Source organism: Scyliorhinus torazame, chromosome 8, assembly GCF_047496885.1.
Source record: "Scyliorhinus torazame isolate Kashiwa2021f chromosome 8, sScyTor2.1, whole genome shotgun sequence".
Taxonomy (NCBI): domain Eukaryota; kingdom Metazoa; phylum Chordata; class Chondrichthyes; order Carcharhiniformes; family Scyliorhinidae; genus Scyliorhinus; species Scyliorhinus torazame.
Window position 1 is genome coordinate 196,855,885 of NC_092714.1, and position 23,883 is coordinate 196,879,767.

The following is a 23,883-nucleotide window of genomic DNA, read 5'->3' on the forward strand; positions in this document are numbered from 1 at the left end:
TCCGCACGTGGCCCTGGGATATGGGGGTGGCGGCGACCGCTGGCCACACGGGGCCCATGGAGAAATTTGTGGTGGTGGTTCGGATTCGCCGCTGGAGACCACGGCCACCACTCGGGCCTGACATACCCCCACGAAATGGCCCTTTTTGCCACCTCCCTTGCAGGTGGATGCGCTGGCCAGGTAGCGCTGGCGGGGGTGCTTGGCCTGCCAGCAAAAGTAGCAGCAGGGCCCCTCGGGGTTGCCAGGTCGCTTTGCAGCGCAGGCCTGCGGGGGAACGTGGGAAGTCTCGGGGTCGGCCGCTGTGGGGTTCCATGCTGCCCAGGGGGCTGCCGCGCGGTCGGGAACATAGGTGCGGGTGTTCCTGGAGGCCACGTCCAGGGAGCCTGCAAGGGCCCATGCCTTCCTGAGACCCAGGGTGTCCTTCTCTAACAGGCGCTGGCGGATTTGTGATGAAAGCATACCTGCCACGAAAGCGTCCCGGACGAAGAGTTCCGTGTGTTCGCTTGCCAAAACCAATGGGCAGCCGCAGCTTCTTCCCAGCACCAGGAGTACGTGGTAGAATTCCTCCAACGATTCCCCAGGGGTTTGCCGTCTCTTTGCAAGCAGGTGCCGGATGTAGACCTGGTTTACCGGGCGGATATAGTGTCCTTCTAGCACCTCGATTGCTGCATGAAAGTCTTCCGCTTCCTCGATGAGGGTGTAAATCTCCGGGCTCACCCTTGAGTGCAGGACGTGCAGTTTCTGCTCTCCCGTGAGTGCATTTTCGGCCGTCTCGAGGTACCCTATAAAACACACCAGTCAGTGCTTAAAGATTGCTGCTGAGTTCGCCGCGTGGGGGCTAAGTTGCAGACACTCCGGCTTGATTCGGAGCTCCATCCTTTCTTCTTAAAATTCTAGCTTACCAAATTGATGCACGATCAATGGCCACTAAAGCGAGGTTGTAGACCAACTGAAGGTTTTAATAAGCTAGACGTTTCTCCCAGCAGCTCAGGTACAGAATGAGGGCTGCTGGGGCGGCATGGGTTCTTATACCCCGCCTATCAGGGCGGAGCTATTATACACTCTAGCCAATAGCAAGCATACAGGTTCTACCAATGGTCCTTTAGCCTCTCAGGTACTGTAATACCTATAATACCACACTTCACTAAGGTTCTTCGTGGATGGAAATCTGCTGCCCTTATCTGCGCTTGCTTATCTGTGACTCCAGACCCAGCCCACAGCAATGGGATTAACTTTTAATGAAGTGGCTTGCTAAGTCATTTCAGGGGGAGTTATAAAGGCATTTTAGAGTGGGTGAAAAATGATGACCCTTGCCAGCAACACTCTCACCCATGAATGAGTAAAGAAACGGTGCCAGCAATGTTCTCTCTCTCTCTCTCTCCCTCTTGATTTTGTTCATACGTAGCATGACATTTTAAAAATTATGAGCTCTGAGTTAAGCTGTAAGAATGGCAGGATCTGTCCTGGGATATCATACCGTGACACATCACATCTCGAGCTCAGGAGTGCAACTGCTGATCTCCAGCTGCACTCAATTCTGAGAGGTACATGTGACTGTCACCAGGAGATAGCCTAATACAGCTGGAATTTCACACAGAAGCACTATAGCTGATGCCACCCATGTAACATTTATAAACCTTTTAAGCTTAGTTTTAACATTAAAAAAATATGAACACTAAGGACTCAATTTTAACTCACGCAAAACACATTTTGTACAGAGTTAAATTTGGGCTCATTGAAATGACTGGTCCTTCAACAATTCATAATCATTAAAAATGTATCTGCCATTTGAATATTGGTGAGTGGAGCTCTGCATATATATTAGCATGTATGCACAATCCTCCATTCATTCTCCCCATATACTGCTAAAAGTATTACTCAAGGCTGTGCAGAGTCAGTTTGGTACCAGACTCAAACTATTATCTACATTTTAACACATCATTATTGATGTGTTCCTAAACTGAAGTTGAAGATGTTTTTCTCAAAACTGAACATTTGATACCAGGCCACAACTTCAGATCCTCTTTGTGGGGGAACACAGAAAAAATTAGTTGATAGGAAATACTGTGATTATGACTTTGTGATCCAGTTTGACTACAGAGGCACATGAGGCCACTATCTGTTGCAATGCTAATGTCCCGTGGCCTTCTTTGTTTGAATCAGGGATTTGGATCTTTCAATAAGAAAATTGCCACACCCTTAAGGGCAACAATGGTCTTTGAGCAGTGGTTTGTGCTCATTAACCTATTCAGCCTATTCCCATTCTCCCAGACTTGATCAGTTTGTGAGAGGGTATCCGAATTACAGCGGAATAAGTAGACCCATTCATTAGAGAAAACTGAGGATGGTTGAAGATGAATGCAGAGCATTCTACAAGATGATTTGAATGCTTGTTTCACAGGAGCACTTATGACTTCACTGTCCCAGAACCATCAATGCAATATGAGGCTGCTAAGCATTGCTGTCTGTAAACCAATATATTACTGTGGACATGATTACAAACAGCCAAATATTTAAAGCATTCATAACAGATAGTGTAAATAGATTAAATTATGAACTTATTTACTATGACACAATTTGTAATTTATAGATACTTTAATCAACTGTCACTATCCAGAAGTAAGAGTTGTTATAATGCTCTGAGCAATAAATAAACAAATATGTTTATGAAGATTTCCATTGATCAATATTCCGAGTAAAATCACAAACGTATTTGAAAAGAGTGATTTTATTATTTTGCTGCAAATTCAGTAGAAGAAATCTTCATAATCATTTCTATGGTGTCAGTGCCCACAGCAAGCAGAACGTCCTCTTTCTTTTGTGTTTGCAGATATAAATCATGTGTGTTTTTTGCTGAGGATTTTTTGCAGATTTTTATAATTTGGATACTAATGCACAACTTTATAAAGGACCAATCATAAATAGCTCAGATTAGAGATAGCAAAGGCAAACTAGTAGCAGAGCCAGAAAAGGTCAATGAGGCATTTGAGACCTTCTATCGGAGGCTGTTCACCTCCGATCCCCTAGTAGGGGACTTGGGGGTGAAACAGTTCTTCGATGGACTAGACATGCCAGTTGTGGGGAAAGATAGCAAGCAGGTGCTGGAAGCACCACTAGAATTGGGAGAAGTTATGGAGAGTATTAATTCCATGTTGGCAGGAAAAGCGCCGGGACCAGATGGATTCCCGGTGGAATTCTACAAAAGATTTGCGACAGCACTGGCCCCGCATCTGCGGGAGATGTTTACAGACTCGCTGGTGAGGGGCTCCCTGCCACCTATGCTGGCACAAGCCTCAATCTCACTGATACCCAAAAAAACAAAGACCCAACAGAATACGGGTCCTACGCTGCTAAATACGGACGTGAAAATACTGGTCAAAATCCTAGCCAGGAGACTGGAGGACAGCGTACCAGAGGTGGTAGCAGAAGACCAAACAGGCTTTGTCAAGGGTAGACAGCTAACATTGAACATCAGGCACCTGCTGAACGTGATGATGACCCCATCTGGTGAGAGAACACCAGAGGTGATCACTTCCCTGGATGCAGAAAAGGCATTCAACAGAGTCGAAGGAAATACCTCATATAGAGGTATTGGAGCGGTTCGGGCTTGGAGCAAGATTTACCGCGTGACTGAAACTCCTGTACAATGCTCCCATGGTGAGCCTGCGGACAAATACCATCAGTTCTAAGTATGTCCAATTGCATAGAGGCACAAGGCAGGGATGCCTGTTGTCTCCACTGCTGTTCGCCCTGGTGATCGAGCCACTAGCAATCGCACTCAGAGAGGCGAAGATTTGGAAGGGGATCCGGAGAAAAGGCAGAGAGTACAGAGTCTCACTCTATGCAATGACCTGCTCCTCTACATCTCAGACCCACAAAGCAGCATGGAGGGAATCAAGAAAGCTCCTGGCTGGCATATTAGCACAGTGGTAGGCACTGTTGTTTCACAACGCCATTTGGACCCAGCTTTGTTTCCTGGCTTGGGTGCATGTGGAGTATGCACGCTCTCCTTGTGTCTGCGTGGGTTTCCTCCTGGTGCTCTGGTTTTCTCCCACAAGTCCAGAAAGACGTGCTTGTTAGGTGAATTGGACATTCTGAATTTTCCCTTAATGTACCCGAACAGGCGCCATAGTGTGGCGACTAGGGGATTTTTACAGTAACTTCATTGCAGTGTTAATGCAAGCCTACTTGTGACAATAATAAAGATAATTATGAAAGCATTTGGAGCCTTCTCGGGCTACAAATTCAACCTGAGCAAAAGTGAGATCTTCCCGGTGAACCCGCAAGGGGGAGGGGCAAAGCTGGAGGGGCTGGCATTTAAACAAGCTTGATATAAGTTCCGCTACCTGGGAATCCAAATTGCCCATGAGTGGACATGGATCCACAAATGGAACCCGACCAGCCTGCTGCAGGAAGTAAAAAAGGACCTGTAGAGATGGGACACACTCCCACTCTCCCTGGCAGGGAGAGTGCAAACGATCAAGATGAACGTAGTGTCCAGGTTCCTCTTCCTGTTCAGATCCATACCGATCTACAACCCCAAGGCCTTCTTCAACTTATTAGAATAAACTGATCATGGCATTTGTGTGGGAAGGGGAAAGCCCTAGGATTCCCAAAAAGGTACTGCAGAGAACAAGAACCATAGGGGGCCTAGTTCTCCCAAATCTGCAATATTACCATTGGGCTGCAATTGCCGAAAGGGTAAAGGGATGGATAAAGGAGCCAGAAGCTGAGTGGGTGCGAAGGGAGGATGGCTCTTGCACCGGGACCTCCCTCCAGGCCCTTTCAACAGCTGCGCTCCCATTCCCACCGAACAAACATTCAACGAGCCCAGTGGTAATTGCAACACACCGGTCATGGAACCAACTGCGACAATACTTCGGATTAACTAAAATGTCCGGTAAAGCTCCCATCTGCAACGAACGCAGGTTTGCGCCAGCCATAATGGATGCCACCTTTGAAAGCTGGAGACAGGACTAGGGGGGATGTAGACAGTTGGGACTTCCACACAGATAACAGACTAACAACACTTGAGGAACTAACAGAGAAGTTCTAGCTGACAGGGAGGATCAAGCTAAGATACATGCAGGTCAAAAACATCTTGCGTAGGGAAACAAAAGCGTACGCATGATCGCTGCAACAATCGCTGTTAGAGGACTTACTGGATGCAGACATCCGAGGGAGGGGGAACTGCGACGATCTGTATGGGCGTCTGATAGGAAGGGCGGGTACACCACTGGACAAGACGAGGGAAAAGTTGGAGGAAAACTTGTGGTTTGAAATAGGGTGAGAACTCTGGTGCAAAGAAATGCACAGGGTCAACGCCACCTCCACGTGCACAAGGCTGAGCTTAATGCAGCTGAAAGTGGTACAGGGAGCCCACTTAACCAGAACCCAAATGGGCAGGTTCTTTCCGGAGGTGGAAGACAAATGTGAACAGTGTCAAACGAGGCCCGGCCAACCACACCCACATGTTTTGGTGTTGCCCCAGACTTGACGGGTTCTGACCAGCCTTCTTAGAGGCAACATCCAAGAAGGCTGGATCCATGCCCGACAGTGGCAATCTTCGGGGTATCAGAGCAGCCAGGTCTCTTCATGGGAAGGTGGGCTGACCCCCTTGCCTTTGATCCCTAATCACCCACCGGAGAATCCTGTTTGGCTGGCGACCAGCAGCACCACCCAAAGCTGCAGACTGGCTGTCCGACCTGTCAGAATTTCTCCAGATGGAGAAGATTAAATTCGCCAGCCGGGGGTCGGACGAGAGCTTCCACAAAACATGGGAGTCATTCACCCAGCTGTTCCAAGACCTGTTTTGCAGCCAACAGCCAATAAGCCAGGGGAAGGGAGAGGGATGTCACGGTACAACAACAAACCCAAACAAAGGTGAGGGGTGGGGGGGGGGGGGGGGGGGGGGGGAAGAAAGAGGCATGGAGCCCAACCAGGCCTAGCAAATAACACAATACACAGCATCACGCCAACCAAACAGGAACAGGATATAAGAACTGATGAGGGAAGAGGGCACGCCAGAAGGGGAGGGGGGTCAGGAAGAAAACAGGGAGAGGGAAACATGGGACCCAGCTGGAAATGAACGCCTATCAGAGAAAGCAAAACAAGAAGCTGTAACCGATGTAACTAATGGACGACGACCGATGTGTATATATTTTTATTCTCTTTTTTAAAATTTAAAGTGCCCAATTCTTTTTTTCCAATTAAAGGCAATTTAGTGGGCCAATCCACCTAGCCTGCACATCTTTGGGTTGTGAGGGTAAGACCCACGCAGAAACAGGGAGAATGTGCAAGTATATTTTTGTTCTTGATGTGTGTTCACGCTTACCTTTGTCCTGTACAATATGAAAGCTTCTGAATAAAAACATTTTTTTAAATCTCCAATCATGGCTAGTATAATTAATTTTAAAAGGGGGAGATGAATTTACACCTGGAATTCTCGAAAGGGACTTGGGTATAACCTCAATTTGTCAGTACTAACATATGAAATAGAAATCAGCGTGGGCCAGTTGGCTCATCGAGCCTTTTCTGCCCTTCATTATGATTAGAGTTCATCTTCTGCCTCAGTTACACTTTCCTTCACTATCCCCATATCTCTTGGTTCCCTTAATATCCAAAAATGTTCAAATTCTGCTTTGAATATGCTCAATCACTGAGTATTCAGAGCTCCTTGGGGTAGAGTGTACTAAAGATTTATAACGTATGAGTGAAGAAATGTCTCCTCACCTCAGTCTTAAATGGCTGATCTTTTATTCTGAGACTGTGCCCTTCGTTCGAGCATTTTAAAGCAGGGGAAAATCCTTCCACCATCTGCCCTGTCAAGTCCCTTGGGAATTTTATATGTTTTAACAATGTCAGGTCTCATTCTTCCGAACTTTAAGGAATATAGGCCTAGTTTACTCTATCTCTTGGAAGAGCCCACTCATTCTAAGAATCAGTCTAGTGAACCTTTGCTGCACCCCCTCTAGGGCAGGGCATCCCAAACTATGGGTCGCGCCCCCAGTGGAGTCGTGGAGACAAGACTTTGGGGCTGCGAACTCCAAGGTAACAATGGCTGCCGTGCAGCTTAAAATGAATTCTGCCAGCTGTAAGACCCTTTTAAATGCTTGTCTCTTTTTATGGGTAAGTGTGACCTAATGGACCACTCTCTGAGACCCAAAGCTTGCTGCAAAAATAGACCTATGAATAGGCAGGTGTTTGTTTTTCTCGGAGAAAGCCTGCCTTTTCATCAACTCCCCCCCCACAGGCAACTCAAGTTTCCACACCTTTCCAGGTTCAGAACTGAAGAGGTAAAGCCCCTCTAAGAGACATTTAGCATGACCATCCACCTGACCTGCACAACTTTGGGCTGTGGGAGGAAATCCACACAGACACGGGGAGAACGTGCATGCTCCACACAGACCGGAATCTTCACCCGAGGCCGGAATCAAACCCAGATCCCATGTGCTACAAGGCAGCAGTGCTAACCACTGTGCCACCTAGGTGCTTTCCTAATTGCTTGCAGTACCTGGATGTCAACTTTCTGTGATCCATGTGCAGAGTCTCATCATTCATGCGGAGCATGTGTAGACATTCACGACCGAAAAAGCGGCGCAAAACCCTCCCAATACCAGTACCGGTGAGGGGCTAGCACCAGCGCCAAGTGAAATTCCTGCGGACTGCCGAAAGTGGCCGGAGAATGTCCGCGGTCCTGGGCCGCGCATGTGCACGACTGATGACCAGCATTGATCACACCATACCACATGGTGCTGGACGTATGTGAACCAACCCGCCAACCACGGCCACACAGCCCACCTCCTGGCCACCACCTGGCCACCCTTTACCAGTCCCCCAGCACTAACAGAAGCCCCCGTGGCCAGAGGCATGGATGCCGGCCGTGTGTGGCGGTGCTGGACACTGTCCGCAGCCAGCACGACGGGTTCCCGCACGCTCGGGACCACACATGGCCCGCGCCGTCGGGAACGCGGGCCATTGGGGGCAGAACATCGCATGTGGACCAGCCGATGATGTGCCAACGCCGCTGAAATGGCGCATTGCGCACGTCATGATGACGTTGGTTTGGAGGGGGCGGAGCATGATGGACTGACGTCAAACCGGCACTGGCCCCGATTCCGGTGTCTGAATCCATTCTCTGCCCAATCACCGATCATGATTTTGACGTCAGGCTGCGGAGAATCCAGCCCTTTGTTTTTCTATTTCTTCTACTGAAGGGGATAACTTCAGATTTTGCCACTAATATTGTCTGCCATTGTCTTATCCATTCATTTAACTTGACGGTATCACTTAGTGTCCTCCTCACAGCTTACTTTCCCACCTAACTTTGCATTGTCAGCAAACTTGAATATGTTACATTATTCTTAATTCCATTACCTAAGTAATTAACTTTAAATAGCAGAGGCCTAAGCACTGATCTTTGTTGTACCTGTTGTTTCAAGGTGGTCCAGTTGCGAGGGAAGGACAGGAAGTTCACCTTACTTCATGCTCTCGTGGAACAGATTACTTCACAAGAACCAGCTTTGACAAACTTCCCCCAAGAGCTCACAGAATTTGAAGAAGTTCCTGGAGGTAAGTGGAAATATTTAATTGCAGCAGAGCTTTTGGAAAAGCTACATTATCCACACGCTGGTTGCATCACTCATTTGATCTGTATCTCTTTGTCCTTAGATTCCATTAAGGGTCTGATTGCTGAGGTAGACGGTAGGTAAATACTTAAAAAATATATATATATACAAAGCGATTTTTTCAGATTCTGACATGGTGTGGCAAATTGATATTGTCAGCCTTCGAATATCTTAGGGGGAAGATTCCCTCTGTGCGTTATTCAAAACAAATTCATAACCATGTTGATCAAGAGTGTATTTACTTTTCCACTATAAATTTCAAAAGGAAAAAACCTTGTGTTGCATTTGTTCCTGGTTCTCCATTAAAGTTACTAATTAGTTTCAAAGCATATTTCCCCTTGTTGGAGAGCCTAGGACCAGAGGCTTAATCTCAGAGTAAGGGAAATATTTAAGACAGAAATGAGGAGCAATTTCTTCTCTGAGGGTAATGAATCTGTGGAATTCTTCCCTGCAGATAGCTGTAGAGGTTGGGTTATTAAGTATGTTCAAGAAGGAGATAGACAGGCATTTAATCAGTAAGGGAATCAAGGGTTATAGGAATTAGGCGGGTGTTGAGGATTATCATATCAGAGCAGTCATGATCTCATTGAATGGCAGAGCAGACTCGATGGGCCGAATGGCCTACTTCTGTGCCCACGTATTACCACCTTGGAGGGTAAGTTTCCCACTTTTCTTTTTGGTGCCTGCACAAGTGTGGGAACATTCTCTGATAGCCACTCTTCCACATTGATCAGATACTACACCTCATGGCTGGTGATCTGAAGAGATCGAAGGTGCCTGTTGGCATCAAAATCTGTGTCTCACCACCATTCCTGATTATCAATTGGGAGCGGGGTTGGAGGAAATGAAGTCTAAGAAGAGAGGAGATAAGAACACCTACTCAAAAGCAACCAATGGCAAAAGTGGAAAGTGGAGAAAGTAACCCTCTGACACATTTATAGTATTAATCAAATTGCTCTTTCACAATGTTAACATGTGCCTGTGTCAAATATCTAAGCATATTACAGTGACATGTAGCATGGACTTTATTTCAACCTGCCGTCCTCCTCACAGCTATTTTCTCCTTTCATAGCCAGTTTTGAATTCCTCTGGCGATTTAAATATTGAAACCTATTTATTTGAATGTCACATTCTTGGTTTTATTGTAATTTATGTTGCATATGAGCCTTTCAATCAATAATATGTCCTCTTGTTAAAGCCTCAGCCACTATATTTTTACAAATATTTCATCATGTCACGAACTGCTTCAGGATTGTTAAATACCTCCTTGTTGGTAATGCTGAACACGCAGAAGTTTTTGTTCTCTGCTGCTCCACCAACAGGCAATGAAGGGTACAGCATCCCTATTTCCTTTTGTTCTGTCTGAGCTTCAATCCTGGAAATTTTGACCATGCAGAAATCACTCCAGTAATCAACCTGATTCTGACATGGTGTGGCAAATTGATATCATCAGCCTTCGAATATCTTAGGGGGAAGATTCCCTCTGTGCGTTATTCAAAACAAATTCATAACCAAATGAAACCCTGACGGAATCCCAATTGCAAATCTTCCCACAGGATTAAATTCACCCAAATCAATTTAAAACAAAAACTAAATAAATATTAACCTTTTTTTCAACAATAAGGCACCAATTTCACTGATCTAGTGAAATGTCCAAGAATATGAAATGATGGAGATTTCCATCAAGACAAAGGCGTTTGTGGCTGTAAAATCAAATTAGATCTGAATCAACTGAGATGCAAAAGATTGGCCCCTTAGAGTCGCTACAGTGCAGAAGGAGACCATTCAGTCCATCGACTCTGCTCCAACCCTCCGAAAGAGCACATTGTTAGGTCCACTCTCCCGACCACCCTGCCATATCCCTACAACCTAATCTGCACACCCCTGAACAGCATGGCCAATCCACTTAACCTGCACATCTTTAGATTGTGGGAGGAAGCCGGATAACCCGGAGGAAACCCACGCAGACACTGGGAGAACGTGCAAACTCCATACAGACAGTCACCCAAGTTTGGAATTGAACCCGGTTCACTGGTGCTGTGAGGCAGCAGTGCTAAACACTGCCACAGTGAAATTATTTTCAGTATGTTGTCAGTTCTTGGCTCCAGCTGTTACTGTGTTGCACATTTTGTTGATGGTTTGCTGCAAAATCTGGTTCACCTTTCACTACTAATAGATGAAGTACAAACTAGGGAAGTACGTTGCTCACACAAGTATATGTTCCAATTATATTCTTCCTGGTTAGTTCCCTCGAGCTACGTCACCATCTCATTCTCAGTGCTACGACTATAGATGGGATACGGTCAATCACACTGGTGTGAGGCAAATGCAATGTAAATTTCAGATCTGTCAAACTGCAGGGTTTTCATCATTGTTAGTGATTGGTTAAGTACTGCGTCATCACACTTCAAAGAAAAATAGTGAGATCTTGTATTTTTCTTCTTGTAACAGTTTTGAAAAGTGATTTGGCGAAAGCTGGTCAGCACAAGAAATTATTCAAACCCAAGAACAAAATGTGCTCAGATGCGCAGTTCTACAAAGGACTGAAGGTAATTCCAGAGGAATTTATTTTTTTTACTATGCCACAATTTAAATTGTCTGCACAGCAACTTAAAAATAAAAAATTTAGAGTACCCAATTCATTTTTTCCAATTAAGGGGCAATTTAGCGAGGCCAATCCACCTAGCCTGCACATTTTTGGTTTGTGGGAGTGAAACCCACGCAAACACGGGGAGAATGTGCAAACTCCACACGGACAGTGACCCAGAGCCGGGATCGAACCTGGGACCTCGGCGCCATGAGGCAGCAGGGCTAACCCACTGTGCCACCGTGCTGCCCTGCACAGCAACTTTATCATAATACATTGAATTTGGAAGCCATATTTAAAGTATTTTTAAAGAGGGCCATTTAGGGCAAAATACATTTTTAACTGTTTCTGAACTAATGTAAAATCATAAACAATGCATGTTAGATGATATGTTTAATCTAAAGATATAATGTTAAAGGGTACGCTTTACTGAAAATGTTTCTTTTGAGACTCCATTAATGTACTGGCTCTTAGTTTTCGATATGTACATATGTATATATGTATTACATTTACTGTTAATATCAGGATGATCTGTCCAGTGTCCTTTTCAATGTCTTCTAATTACATTGTTAATGTTTAATGGTGATAACATTGTGAAACAGGTGATGGGTATGTGTGCACCTATAAATGGGGAAAGCTGGGACACTGGTATGTTGGAGTAGTGTTGAATGTGAACAAAAATCAGTCTTCAGCAAAGAAAGCAGCTGTGTCTTAGTTTTAGCTTCATTGCCCAGCGTGATTCCTGGCCAATATTTATTTTTAAGATTGTGTTAGAGAGTTTAAGATCATTTCTATCCTACAAACCTTCAGAAGGCCATTATTTCTATATTAAAATTTTCAGGTGGTCGGTATTGTGGTAATAAAAAGAATCTTGAAGCATTGAGTTCAATGGCAATTAGTTCAGATATTCAAACTGCCTCCAAACAGCTCAGTGATAATCCTCAAGATCCTTTATATATTCAGGCATTGTCTTTGGCTGCGTGAAGCTTTTTGACATGGAGATCCATCATAGCTTTACCTATTTGTCAATTTCTAGGTAGCCATGCATAAGGTGACCTCCCCCCCCCTCCCCCAGATCCTTTGTTGCAACAAGGCATACACAAATTCGAGCAGTGCAAAATAATTTGATACCATTAATAAGATTGAGCATCACAGGTCGATGTACAATGTTAGCCCCTATCACATCGCAATGTGTTTGAATCATTATTTAACTGAGGACACAAGAGAGATTAGTGTACTGATTCTAAAGAAAAGAAGCACTTACATGAATGATAACAATGGAGCGGGTCAGCAGTGTAGCCAAAATCAAAAAATTGCAAAATACATTCCTGCTTCTTAGTACAGGTGCCACTCACTCTATTCTCCTTTCAGTTAATTGTACATTTTACTTGTGCTAAAGAGAAGAAATCTGTGGCCTCAGCAAAATTTTAAAAATGAAGATGCACTTGTGTAAGAGTGAGATGGGTGTGTTTGTGTGGAGGGGGGAGAGTGTGTGGAATAACAAAAGTTGGAATTCTGACAAAACATTGGCCGTGTCAATAAGTCTCTACGCCTATGCTGAATCCACGGTAAGCAGGACTCATTGACAATAGTGGGAATTACCAAACTATCTTATTTTTTTTCCAGGCCTTAATTCAAAAATATGATGCTGAATTGTCCAACTTGACGAAGCAATGTGACGAAATGAAGAAACTCTACAATTCCATCTTGGTAATATTACTTGTGACATTTCTTATTTAGTGGCACTGTTCGCTTTCAATGATAAAATTACCTCAGATATGCTTCTGTCAATATTGCTGCTAGGTTAAGTTTGGAGAACCACAGAATCGAGATTCACAGGAGCTATTCGGATGGATCTCTTCCTTCATTAAAGATTTTAGGAGAGCTGTCGCAGACCGAAGAAACTACAAACTGGAAACAACTCAAACATAATGTGGAACCTTGTTACATGAAGCCTTCTGACGTTTTTGTATTTCACATTTGAGAAAACACTGTACTTCATATTTTGTCTAGATCCATTCCTTGATAGATTATAGAATTTACAGTGCAAAAGGAGGCCATTTGCCCCATGAAGTCTGCACTGGCCCTTGAGAAGAGCACCCTATCTTGACCCATGCTTCCACCCTATCCCCGTAACCCAGTAACCTGACCTAACGTTTTGGACACTAAGGCAAAATTTAGCGTAGCCAATATATCTAACCTGCACATCTTTGGACTGTGGGAAGAAACCGGAGCACCCGGAGGCCACCCACACAGACACGGGGAGAAAGTGCAAACTCCACACAGATAGTCACCTGAGGCCGGGATTGAACTTGGATCGCTGGAGCTGTGAAGCAGCAGTGCTAACAACTGTGCCAACGTGCCGCCCACTATTGTGTGTCGCAGAGCGACCTGCGGTGCTGGACTGCCAACCAAATCAGTACTCATAGAACCATAGAAAACGAGGCCATTCGGCCCATCTTGTTCAAGTCAGCCCAATCTAATCCCACCTTCCTGCACCCGGTCCATAGCCCTGCAGTTTACAGACCTTAAGGTGCAGATCCAGTTACTTTATAAAAGAATTTAGGGTCTCTGCCTCCACCAACTCAGGAAGAAGTCTTACAACACCAGGTTAAAGTCCAACAGGTTTGTTTCGATGTCACTAGCTTTCGGAGCGCTCCTCCTTCCTCAGGTGAATGAAGAGGTATGTTTGAGAAACATGTATACAGACAAATTCAAAGATGCAAGACAATGTTTTAACCTGGGGTTACCCCATCTCTGGATCTGTAAAGATTTAATCACCTGCTAATGCTCGCATTCCAAGCATTGTCTGGCATCTTTGAATCTGTCTATATATATGTTTCTGGAACATATCTCTTCATTCACCTGAGGAAGGAGCAGCGCTCCGAAAGCTAGTGACATCAAAACAAACCTGTTGGACTTTAACCTGGTGTTGTAAGACTTCTTACTGTGCTCATCCCAGTCCAACGCCGGCATCTCCACATCATGTCCACCAACTCAGGCAGCGAATTCCCACAACCGTCTATGTAACTTCTTCCTCATGTCCCCTCTACACCTTCTCTACTTACCTTAAATCTATGCCCCCTGGTTCTAGAATTTTCCTCCAAGGGAAATAATTTTATCCTGTCCACCCTATCTCGTTCCCTCATAATTTTGTACATGTACCAATAATTAATATTCTATTCTGAAAACTGAAATATATTTATCATTCCTTTAAGATATTTATTTTTCCTCATTTATCTCCCTTTATTCCACATCATCTGCAAGAAAAGATAGTTGGCCTATTCTCACACTGTCCCTCAGTGCTATTCACAATAGTTCTTGAGAGAAACCAGTCTGAGATGGCTCAATCACCCAATTGATAGGTTGGATTTTCAAATTCAAAAAGGAAATTTTTAGGAAAGCCGAGAGTATAGAGCAGCAGCCCCGTACTCTGTGGCAGTACCTCAGAATGTTGGAACAGCCGAACAGTACCTCACTCTAGTTTAAAGTAGCTGAGTTCTGATTGCGTTGGGTTTTTGCAATGGTGTTGTCAAAGGTCTGAAAGCCTGAAAATATGTACCACACTGTTGCTTACAGTCCAACAAGCAGCACTTCAGCATGGGGAACAGCTGAGTGAACCAGGACCAACATGTTGCTCTTTTGTTTGATATTTTTATGTGGTGTGGTGATGTGAACAACAAAGTCATTCTTTTTTCATAAGACGATCAAATTCTATTTTTACAAATCTCACGGGGGGCTGAATGACAATACTATTATGCCTGCCTCGAGTTTAAATTCAGTTCAGACTGATGGGATGAAAGTTATTTAATCTCTTGACGACGCTTAATGTGCTGAGTAAAATCAGTTTGGACAGTCTCAAATCAGCACAAATGCTATCTAGAATGCACCAGTGATTGCCACTAATTGGTCAGTCACAGTCCGAGAGCCTGTATACGGATGGCTCTTATTAGAAATAGGATTGGTATTTTAGTGCAAGGAGGAAGCCTTCTGAGGTTGCTGTGGGGAAGAAAGAGAGCAGGAGGGGGCTTTCTTAATGTTGATGTTAGATAGAAAATCTGCAAAACTTTCATGGGGCCCAGTTATCATCCAGAAGATTACTGGAAATATAATGGAATCTAGTATTGACACCACTCTGGAAAGTACACAGTGAAAATTCAGTCGCGCTACGCTGAGAAAAAATAATGTTTTACTTTAAAATCATGAAATAATTTCTCCCTCTTTTTATTAACAATGAGAATTTGAAATTCAGATATTAAACTTTGCTCAGGAGTTTGAATGCACTGGCACTTCTCCAGATAGAAATTTCACTGAAAAAGATTGATTTTTAGAAACATTGAAGGTGTCACTGAGCATCCGTAAAATGTTACATTTCACCATGTCCAAATGACATCCACCTACGCATCTCTTAACCTAATATGATTTAGTTTTTAGCTGTGAGAAGCTCCTTTCCACAGTCCAGTTCTTGTCATATAAATGTCTCTGTTTTTTGTTTTGCCCAAACAGATATGTATAGATTTAATTGTTTTGTATTTGATTTGCCTTTTAGAATTGAATGTGCTTTTTATGCAACAGACATCTAAGTTCCAATTCCCTTGTCACATTGTCTCTGTAGATACATCTATCTGCCCAGCTGAAAGTAGCTTCCAGAGCTGACTGCTATTATCCATCTGTTATATTGTACCTCATATTGGCTGGGTTATATAGGCTGGATCATATAAACTGCATGTAAGCTTCCCAAAGGCATGCTGTATGGTGAGTTTGCTATCAGTGTGAGGCCCACAGGCCGCCCACGTCTGTGATATAAGGATGTCTGCAAGTGACACCTTGAGTTGACCAGGATTAGAGTCAATTCATGGGAAATCCTTGTTGCAAATCGGGGAGCCTGGATACATGCAGTCGGGAAGGATGCGGAAAAAGTAGAGGACAAAGGAAATGACCAAATGGCAGATAAGGCATCCAGCGGGATGGCTTCAGACCCACGCGACTCATCTGTGCCAGCTGCAGAAGGGACTATCACTCTCGAGTCAGCCACTACAGCCAAGGTGCCCGGGTGCCAGGTTGTCCATGACAGGGCGTGGGCCTAGGGGTGTCCTGCCTTTAAGAGGTGAGGTGAGAGGGGGGGGGGTGCTCAAGGACCCCCTAAGAGGTAAGTAGGGGCATTAAGGGGACCTGTAGGCCAGGGTGAGGTGTCTGAGAGGAGGGGGGGGGGGGGGGGGGGTTCAAGAGATCGGGGCAGCATTTAAAAACGGCACCACAACCCCTTCCTACCCTGACGAGTTGACCTCTTCAGTACAGGAAAAAGATAGGTGCCGCCTCGGCAGGGGTTTCCCGACGTTCAATCCAAAAATGACATACACCGAGCGCAGTCTCGAGATGGATAGTTTTGTTCTTTGACAGCACAATCAAGCAGAGAGTTACCGTGAGGAAGAGAGCTGAAATTCCAGAAAGAAAGAAATTTGCTCCCATCCTGAAGGAAGAAAAGTCATGAATAATGGAAGGAACTGAGCATCTGAGCGAAGGTGGCTGTTGGGGGTGAGGAAAGAAGGGCAGGAATGTGACAAGAAAGAGTTACATATGAAGATACAAAGAAAGACAGAGAAAAGCCAACCGGTCCATCAGCTCATCCCATTTCATCCCCCATTTTTCACATCATTTAAACTATTTCCTATTCCCCAGACTCGTGCAATCTTCTGAGAAAGATGAAGGGTGCGATTTAACGCACAAAAAAACAGAGTTCTGTTTTGAGCACGTATAGCGGGGTCTTTCTCGGTACTGCCCCTGTTATCAAATGGGACTCTATTGTGTTTTTTTTTGCCTCGGTCGGGAAACCCCTGCCGAGGCGGCACCTACCTTTTTCCGATTGTGGTGCCATTTTTAAATGCCGCCCTGATCTCTCGAACCCCCCCCCCCCCCTCCCCCAGAGACCTCACTCTGGCCTCCAGACCCCCCTACTGCCCCTAATTACCTCTTAGGGGGTCCTTGAGCCCCCCTCTCACCTCACCTCTTAAAGGCAGGACACCTCTAGGCCCAAGCCCTGGCATGGACAACCTTGCACCTGCCAAGGTGCAAGGTTGACAGTGCCAAGGTGTCAGCATGGATGCCAGGCTACCAACCTCCCCAGAGCCTGACCACCCGGGGGCCCCCGCTTGCTTGGGAGGTCCCTGGGTGCTGTTGCGCCTAGTCCATGTTTGTGTGGACCAGTGCTAAACGGCACGATGGTGAAGTCTCCCTGATGAGGGTGTCCATTACCGGGCCTCGGAGAATTTGGCGCAGGCATATTTAAATGAGCCTAATGGTTAATTAAGATGTTAATCTGGATTGTGTCCAACGAGCTCCAGATCGCGAAGTCGTGGAGATCTCATTAGATCTCGTGAGGCGTTTCAAGCATCGCAAATCTTGCGAGAGGCCTCCCGTGCGATTTAACAACCTTGTTGCATCGTCAAGTCGGAATCGACGAGGCCATTACATCACGTCCAAAATAGAAAGAGTAAAGGGCCAGGAACAATTTAAGGGGAACAAATTGATTCTCCAATCCCCGTGGATGATCAAATAAACCCCAGGAAACTACAGTAACTGACACCACTATTCCTGTCAGCCCACCTTTTTCTATAGTGTCCACTTGCTAGTAACTGATCTGAAGAGACACATGGGCATGTCGAGTTGACCTTCTTCTCATGTTATTTCCTGTTAAAATAAATGTTATTTGAATAGCTTTGTTGATGTCATTTTGGAAGGCTCTACTCCTGCCAAGTTCAGATTGAAACCATAACGGGCAGAATTTTCATTCAAGGCAATGATGGGTTCAGGGGCGAGTGTGCCAAACCAATCACTGTGCCAAGCAGCTTGCCAGTTTCCAGAACTGCTCCCCCACTTCCAGCGATTTTGTTGGAGGCGTCTCCTTCGGGTGATTGTGGCAAAACCCCTAAAAGTGGCAGATGGTCAATTGAGGGAGTTAATGAAGAGCCACTTGAAAGCTCGTTGCAGAGCTGATGCAAGAGAAATATGCTGGGTCATCAGCACATCCAAGAAGATGAGATAGCTTTACGGTGGGGCAGTCAGAAAATATTGTCTTCTAGACTGATGGGGCCATTCAGCCAAGTGGGCCATGGACTTTCTCTTTATGGCAGGATTCCCATGTTGCCGTAAATTCCTGGTTTGAGCAGCTATGGGCATTTATCATTTGAAAGGAATTCCACTCCCTCATTGTCCAGATGGTGTGCAACCAGTACAAGCATTTTCTGCATGTCTGCAAAAGATTTCCTGCCAGACACCATGATGCCTTTACCTGAGGCAATCAAAGTGTCATTGCTGTTGATGCCACCAGAGCACTTATGAGGATGGTTGCTAGGAGATAAAGGTTATACATTGAAGAAATGGCTGCTGACACCAATGCAGAACAGCGGCACAAAGCCACTGTCACCACTGCCACCTCAGCACAAAGACCACCAATGAGCGGCAAATCGAATCCCTGAGGATGCAGTTTTGGTGATTTGATTGGCCATGAGGTGCTCTCCATTACTCTCCCTCAGGCATTTATTGCAATGCTGTGCTCTGAACAACATGGCTCTCCAAAGAGCTTACATATGGCAGGTTAACTCGATCAATCAATTACTCACCACTTTTGTGTGGTTTGCAGTGACATAAGTTGCACCAGTGCTGAAGGCTAAAGCTGCTTCTTTAGCCCAACGGGTTAATAACTGAAAATGGATCTCCAGGGGTCAATTTAAATAGGGGAGATGGTGGTATAATGGTATTGCAAGTGAGCTAGAAATCCAGAGGCCCAGACTAATGCTCTGGGGAAGTGAGTTCAAATCCCACTATGGGAGCTGGTGAAATTTAAATTTAACAAATTAAATCTGTAATGGTGGCCATCATTGATTTTCGTAAACACCCATCTGGTTCACTGATGGCCGTTTTGGCCTATATGTGACTCCAGACCAGTAATGTGGTTGATAGTTAACTTTCCTCTGAAGTGGCCGAACAAACCCCTCAGCTCCGGGGCAATTAGGGATGGGCAATAAATCCTTGCCTTACCAACAACACCTATATTCCATGAACGAATAAAGAAAAAAAATAAGATTATAAATTCACACAGCCATTTTGAACTGTTGTTATTAAACTGCACTGCTGTTGGCTAACAATCAACATTAAAGATGGCTTTCCAGTGAATAAGATTAATTAAATGATTATATCATAGAGGTCATGCAGTCAACATACAATGAAAATTATGGGTGAGATCTTCCGACTGTTCACGCCAGTGGGATCTTCCGGTCTCACTGAGGACGCACCCCTCCCGAAGGGTTTCCCGACGGTATGGAGTGGATTCAATGGGAAATCCCATTGACAGTGGCGGGACCAGTAGATCCCGCCACCGGCCAATGGCGGGCCGCCTCTCGCTGCCGAAAAACAAGCCGCGGGAAGGCCAGAGACTCTCGCCCTGTATATCAGCCACAAAGTTATGCTGCCAATCAAAAAATGTGTTACTGAACCCCAAAGATAAGCAAACCCGTTCAGGATACGTGGATGATTAAATTAACATTGAAGATATGTATCTGACTAAAAACAAAAATGTCACAATTTTATATGTACTCCAAGGTAGAATTGAAGCACGATTCGATCCCTTCATGCTATTTAGTGAAGAAATCTTCCATATGTAATCTGCTATAAATAAAACTCTCTTGACTTAATGAAGTATTAAGATTTATTGGAACTGACTGCGATGGAAACCCAAGAGTATTGACATTTCTAAGCAGTCTTCACTTTGTAAAATACCTAGAACGATTACATTATCTTTGTCTCCTTCTGTCAGTTAGCTAATGTAGCTGCAAATTGCACCATATATGTAAGTATAATGATTTATCCAGCACAAAGTAAGTCATGATGTGTTTACAGTAAGGAAATGAGGACCCAAATGATAAATGCATGGCATGTATGTCAGAGTAAATGTTCAAAATACATGTACCCTTCACAGCATGCACTCCAGTGTTTCAACATTCCTCCCTTTTAAATTTAAATTTGAAATAATAACCCACTTTAGGAATGTTGGAATCAGAGTAGGCCAGTCAGCCTTTGAGATGGTTCTGCCATTTTATTGAATCATAGATGATCAGTAGCTCCATTAAATTAACCCTACTTTGCTTTATCCATTGAAACCCTGATCTAACAAAATTCCAACTTAACATTTCAGTTGACCTACCACTGAAGAAAACAAAGTGGAATAATGGACTGAATCATTGTTATTTCAAAAGTTATTGAAAATTAGATCTTTTTCCTATGTTTATATAAATGGCGTAATCTAACGAAAAAAAATCAGAGTCCATTCTGGATGGGATTAGCAGGGCCACTATCGAATGGCACTCTGTTGTTATTTTGGACCCCAATGGGCAACTCTGCCCGAGACCACACTTTAGCGTCATTTCCTACACTGAGGAGCTCCGACGAGCATTTTTAAATGGTGCCCAAATCTCTCAACCCACGACGTGATCCTCAGACCCGCTCAATGCCCCAACTCACCTACAAAGGGGTCCTCGGAGCTTGTTGCACCCCACCTCAAACAGGCAGGGCACCCCCAGGCCCAATCCCTAGCATGGGCAAATTCCTGGCCTGGCGCCCTGGCAGTGCCCCTGTCAGCCTGGTGATGCCAAGGTGTGTGGGTGGCACCATCAGTGCAGGATGCCACCCTGCGCCGAGGCCAATCACCTGGTGGTCTCCTATAGCCTGGAAGACCCCCCCAAAAGCTGCTCCGATTGGTCCCCGTTTGTGGGCTGGTATCTCCTCGACGAGGCCGATTGATGTCGGGTGGCCATTTGATCTGGCATCAGAGCAGCTAATTGGGTTTTTAAACTCACTTAACCATGCGGGAAATCTCGCAAGATCTAGTTTGATCTTGTGAGGCGTAACGGCCTTAAAAAATCCTAGGGGAGGCCTCTCCCAGGATCTATCAGCCGCGTCCTGCTCCGATTCCGGCAGGAGCGGCCAGTAGATCATGCCAGTAGTACAATAAAATGCGATTAATTTTAATAATGTTGAAAGATTAAACATTTGTTGAAACAGACCATTGAGAGAAGGTATCACAACAATGATCCTCTCTGAATGCTGTCAATTAAAGATTAACTACAGAAGGACTCGAATTTCCCCAGCAATTCAAGTTGATGTGTGCATCTTGACTGTCCAAATTTACCAGTATCAAAATGCCATTTGTACTTTAGACCTGGATTATCCTCCCATTGGTGGATTTGCAACAAGGGGATCTTAACACTCACCAACATGAAACCACTGATAATCCGCTACAATTTATTTCCAGGAACCTCAGTTCACAAATCATTCACTTATTATTGCTGGAACAGAACATTGTTCTGCCTGCAGTATTTTAAACATTGTCAGGCAGTATCGAAAGATGGTGGAAGGAGAAACAGCCTGAGAATAGTAACTTTCCGAAGTTTCACCTGACCTGCTGTACATCTCCTGTCATAACTAAGGGCCTGGAGGTTCTGCCTGCTGGGCAGCGAGAGCCAGAGGTTCCAAAAGAGAGCGCTTCAAACTTCCTGGAAGGAAGTGGTCAAGGCAGTTTGTCTGACCTCCTCCACCAAGCCACGAACTGGCACATAGCTTAGAAAGAGGTTGAATTAACTTATAAATATAGCCAAAATAAATCAAAGCTGTGGCACCAATAACATTCATGCTGCTTTATTCCTCTCCTGATTAATCACTATCTCTCAACATCTGGATGCCAGGAAAACTAATTGATGCAGAAGATAACCGCTCCAAACGCTGAAATGTGGGCAGGATTCTGGTCCTGTCCATGGTGGGCATCATTGCTGGCGGGATGGGAAAATTTGGAGAGCGACCACAAGTCAATTAACCTTTGGCCGCTCTCCACATGTTCCTCCTGTCCTGCCCACGAAAATGGGATCAGAGTAGATAGATTCTTGATGGCTGGTGTGGACAGTTCATCAGTACAAGAAAAGATTGAGGTGCAATTTTAAATGCTCCCCTCTCAGCCCCTTCAGTATCTCACCACAGCCTCCAGACCCACTCAACATATGCCTTAGGGTGTTCCCAACACCCCCCCCCCCCCCCACCTCACTGCACCTCTAAGGGCAGGGCACCACCGGACCTGATCTCTGGCATGGGTAATCTGACACCTTGGCACTGGCACCCTGGCAGTGTCCCTGCCAGCCTGGCAGTGCCACATGAGCACACTGGGTGCACTGTCAGGTTGCACAGGTGGCAGTGCCAAGATGTCAGGCTGGCAGTGCCTGGGTGCCAGGAGGTGTGCCAGGGTACCATCCTGCCCATGGCCCAGCCATTCGGGGCCCTCTGATGGCCTGGGTGTCCCCCAGTCGTCATTACCCCTGGTCCACGTTTGTGTGGACTAGTGCTAAACGGCGCCATGACGAAGTCAGCCAGGCATGGACGTTCGATCCCAGGCCTCAGGATAACCAGATGCAGTCAAAATGAACTGAGCCTAATGGCTCACATAAATATGTAAATCTGGATCTCAGGTTCGCTGGGACGTCTCGCGAGATCTCATAAGCTCGCTAGACCGTCTCAAATCTCGCTGGAGGCCTATTTCGAGACTTATCAGCCTTGTCTCGTCACCGAGACAGGTGCAATGAGGCCGTCCGGTCGCGCCCTATGACCTTATAACCAGATGCCCGCTACTGTTGGGACCATTGTCTTTACTCAAAACTAGTCTCCCAGCTCACTTTGGCTACAAAAAGGACTTCTGCTAGTTTTCAATAACATTGCATTTGAATGGATATCTCCCTTCCACCTCTCATCACCATGATGTAGATGATGTCATATGGAGATGTTTCCATGACAATAGTAGGTTTGTAAAATTGTCTTCCCTCGCTCCGAAGGAAAAAAAGTGTCAGACAATCCACAAAACAAGAAGACAACTGAAGAATGACTAACAAGATCAAAAACAGAGTCCAGAGTATTAGTATATAGATGTACAGAACATGTAAATGTACAGAAGTGAACAGAGTTGGAGAAAATTTTGCAAAAAAGGTTGGACAATGATCATCATATATGATTTCAGTCCCATATAGTTTCTCAAAGCTCTCTAGCTAAACAGTTCATTTGGTCTATCACACCAGAGGGGGTGGATTAGAAAAATTCAGCCATTCCATTGACGATGAGGAAAATTCCAGCTCCACAGCTGCTGTCTTGCCCTACTCATCTCTGTCCTAATCTGTAGGTTCTAGTGAAAAGGTTCTGTCAGCCTTTGGTGATGACTAACTGAGGGAATTAAATTTCTTCAGCTTGACTTTTAAAAAAATGTTTCTATTGGATTTTCACATTGTGATGAACGGTTACTGCCTTATCATCATGTAAGATGATGTCCCCTTTAAGACCAGGCTTGGAACCCTGGGGACTCCGCCTCTGGCTCCACCCATCTGGGAGCCATACATAAAGGCCTGCCTCATGGTCTGTATAGCAGTCAGCTCTCGTCCAAATCTGTAGCATAGTTATTAGCCTAATAAAGCCTTCTTTACAGTTTAATCTCTAAGCATCATTATTGAGGGTACCTCAATTTATTAGGCTAAACTAGATTCAGGATGGACGCAGGCCTAAAACCAGAGAAGCTCAATCTGGAAGCACGAACGCCGGAGGCAAAGGAAATTTTTAAATACTGGCTGCGGTGCTTCGAGGCCTACC

The 23,883-nt window shown here is 45.1% G+C and overlaps 1 protein-coding gene across 2 annotated transcripts in view; it reads left to right on the forward strand.

The window, feature by feature from the left end:
• The window catches only part of LOC140428329 (uncharacterized), a 199,923-nt gene extending 184,426 nt beyond the window's left edge, over positions 1–15,497 (forward strand). The window contains exons 13-17 of one of the 2 annotated variants that reach the window (XM_072514683.1): positions 8,442–8,571; positions 8,671–8,703; positions 11,079–11,176; positions 12,841–12,924; positions 13,018–15,497. In XM_072514683.1, coding sequence (XP_072370784.1) covers positions 8,442–8,571; positions 8,671–8,703; positions 11,079–11,176; positions 12,841–12,924; positions 13,018–13,146 — 474 coding nt within the window. In that variant the 3' untranslated portion in view covers positions 13,147–15,497. The remainder of the gene's footprint in view (positions 1–8,441; positions 8,572–8,670; positions 8,704–11,078; positions 11,177–12,840; positions 12,925–13,017) is intronic. The other variant, XM_072514684.1, reaches the window with a different exon arrangement.
• The last annotated feature ends 8,386 nt before the right edge of the window (positions 15,498–23,883 follow it).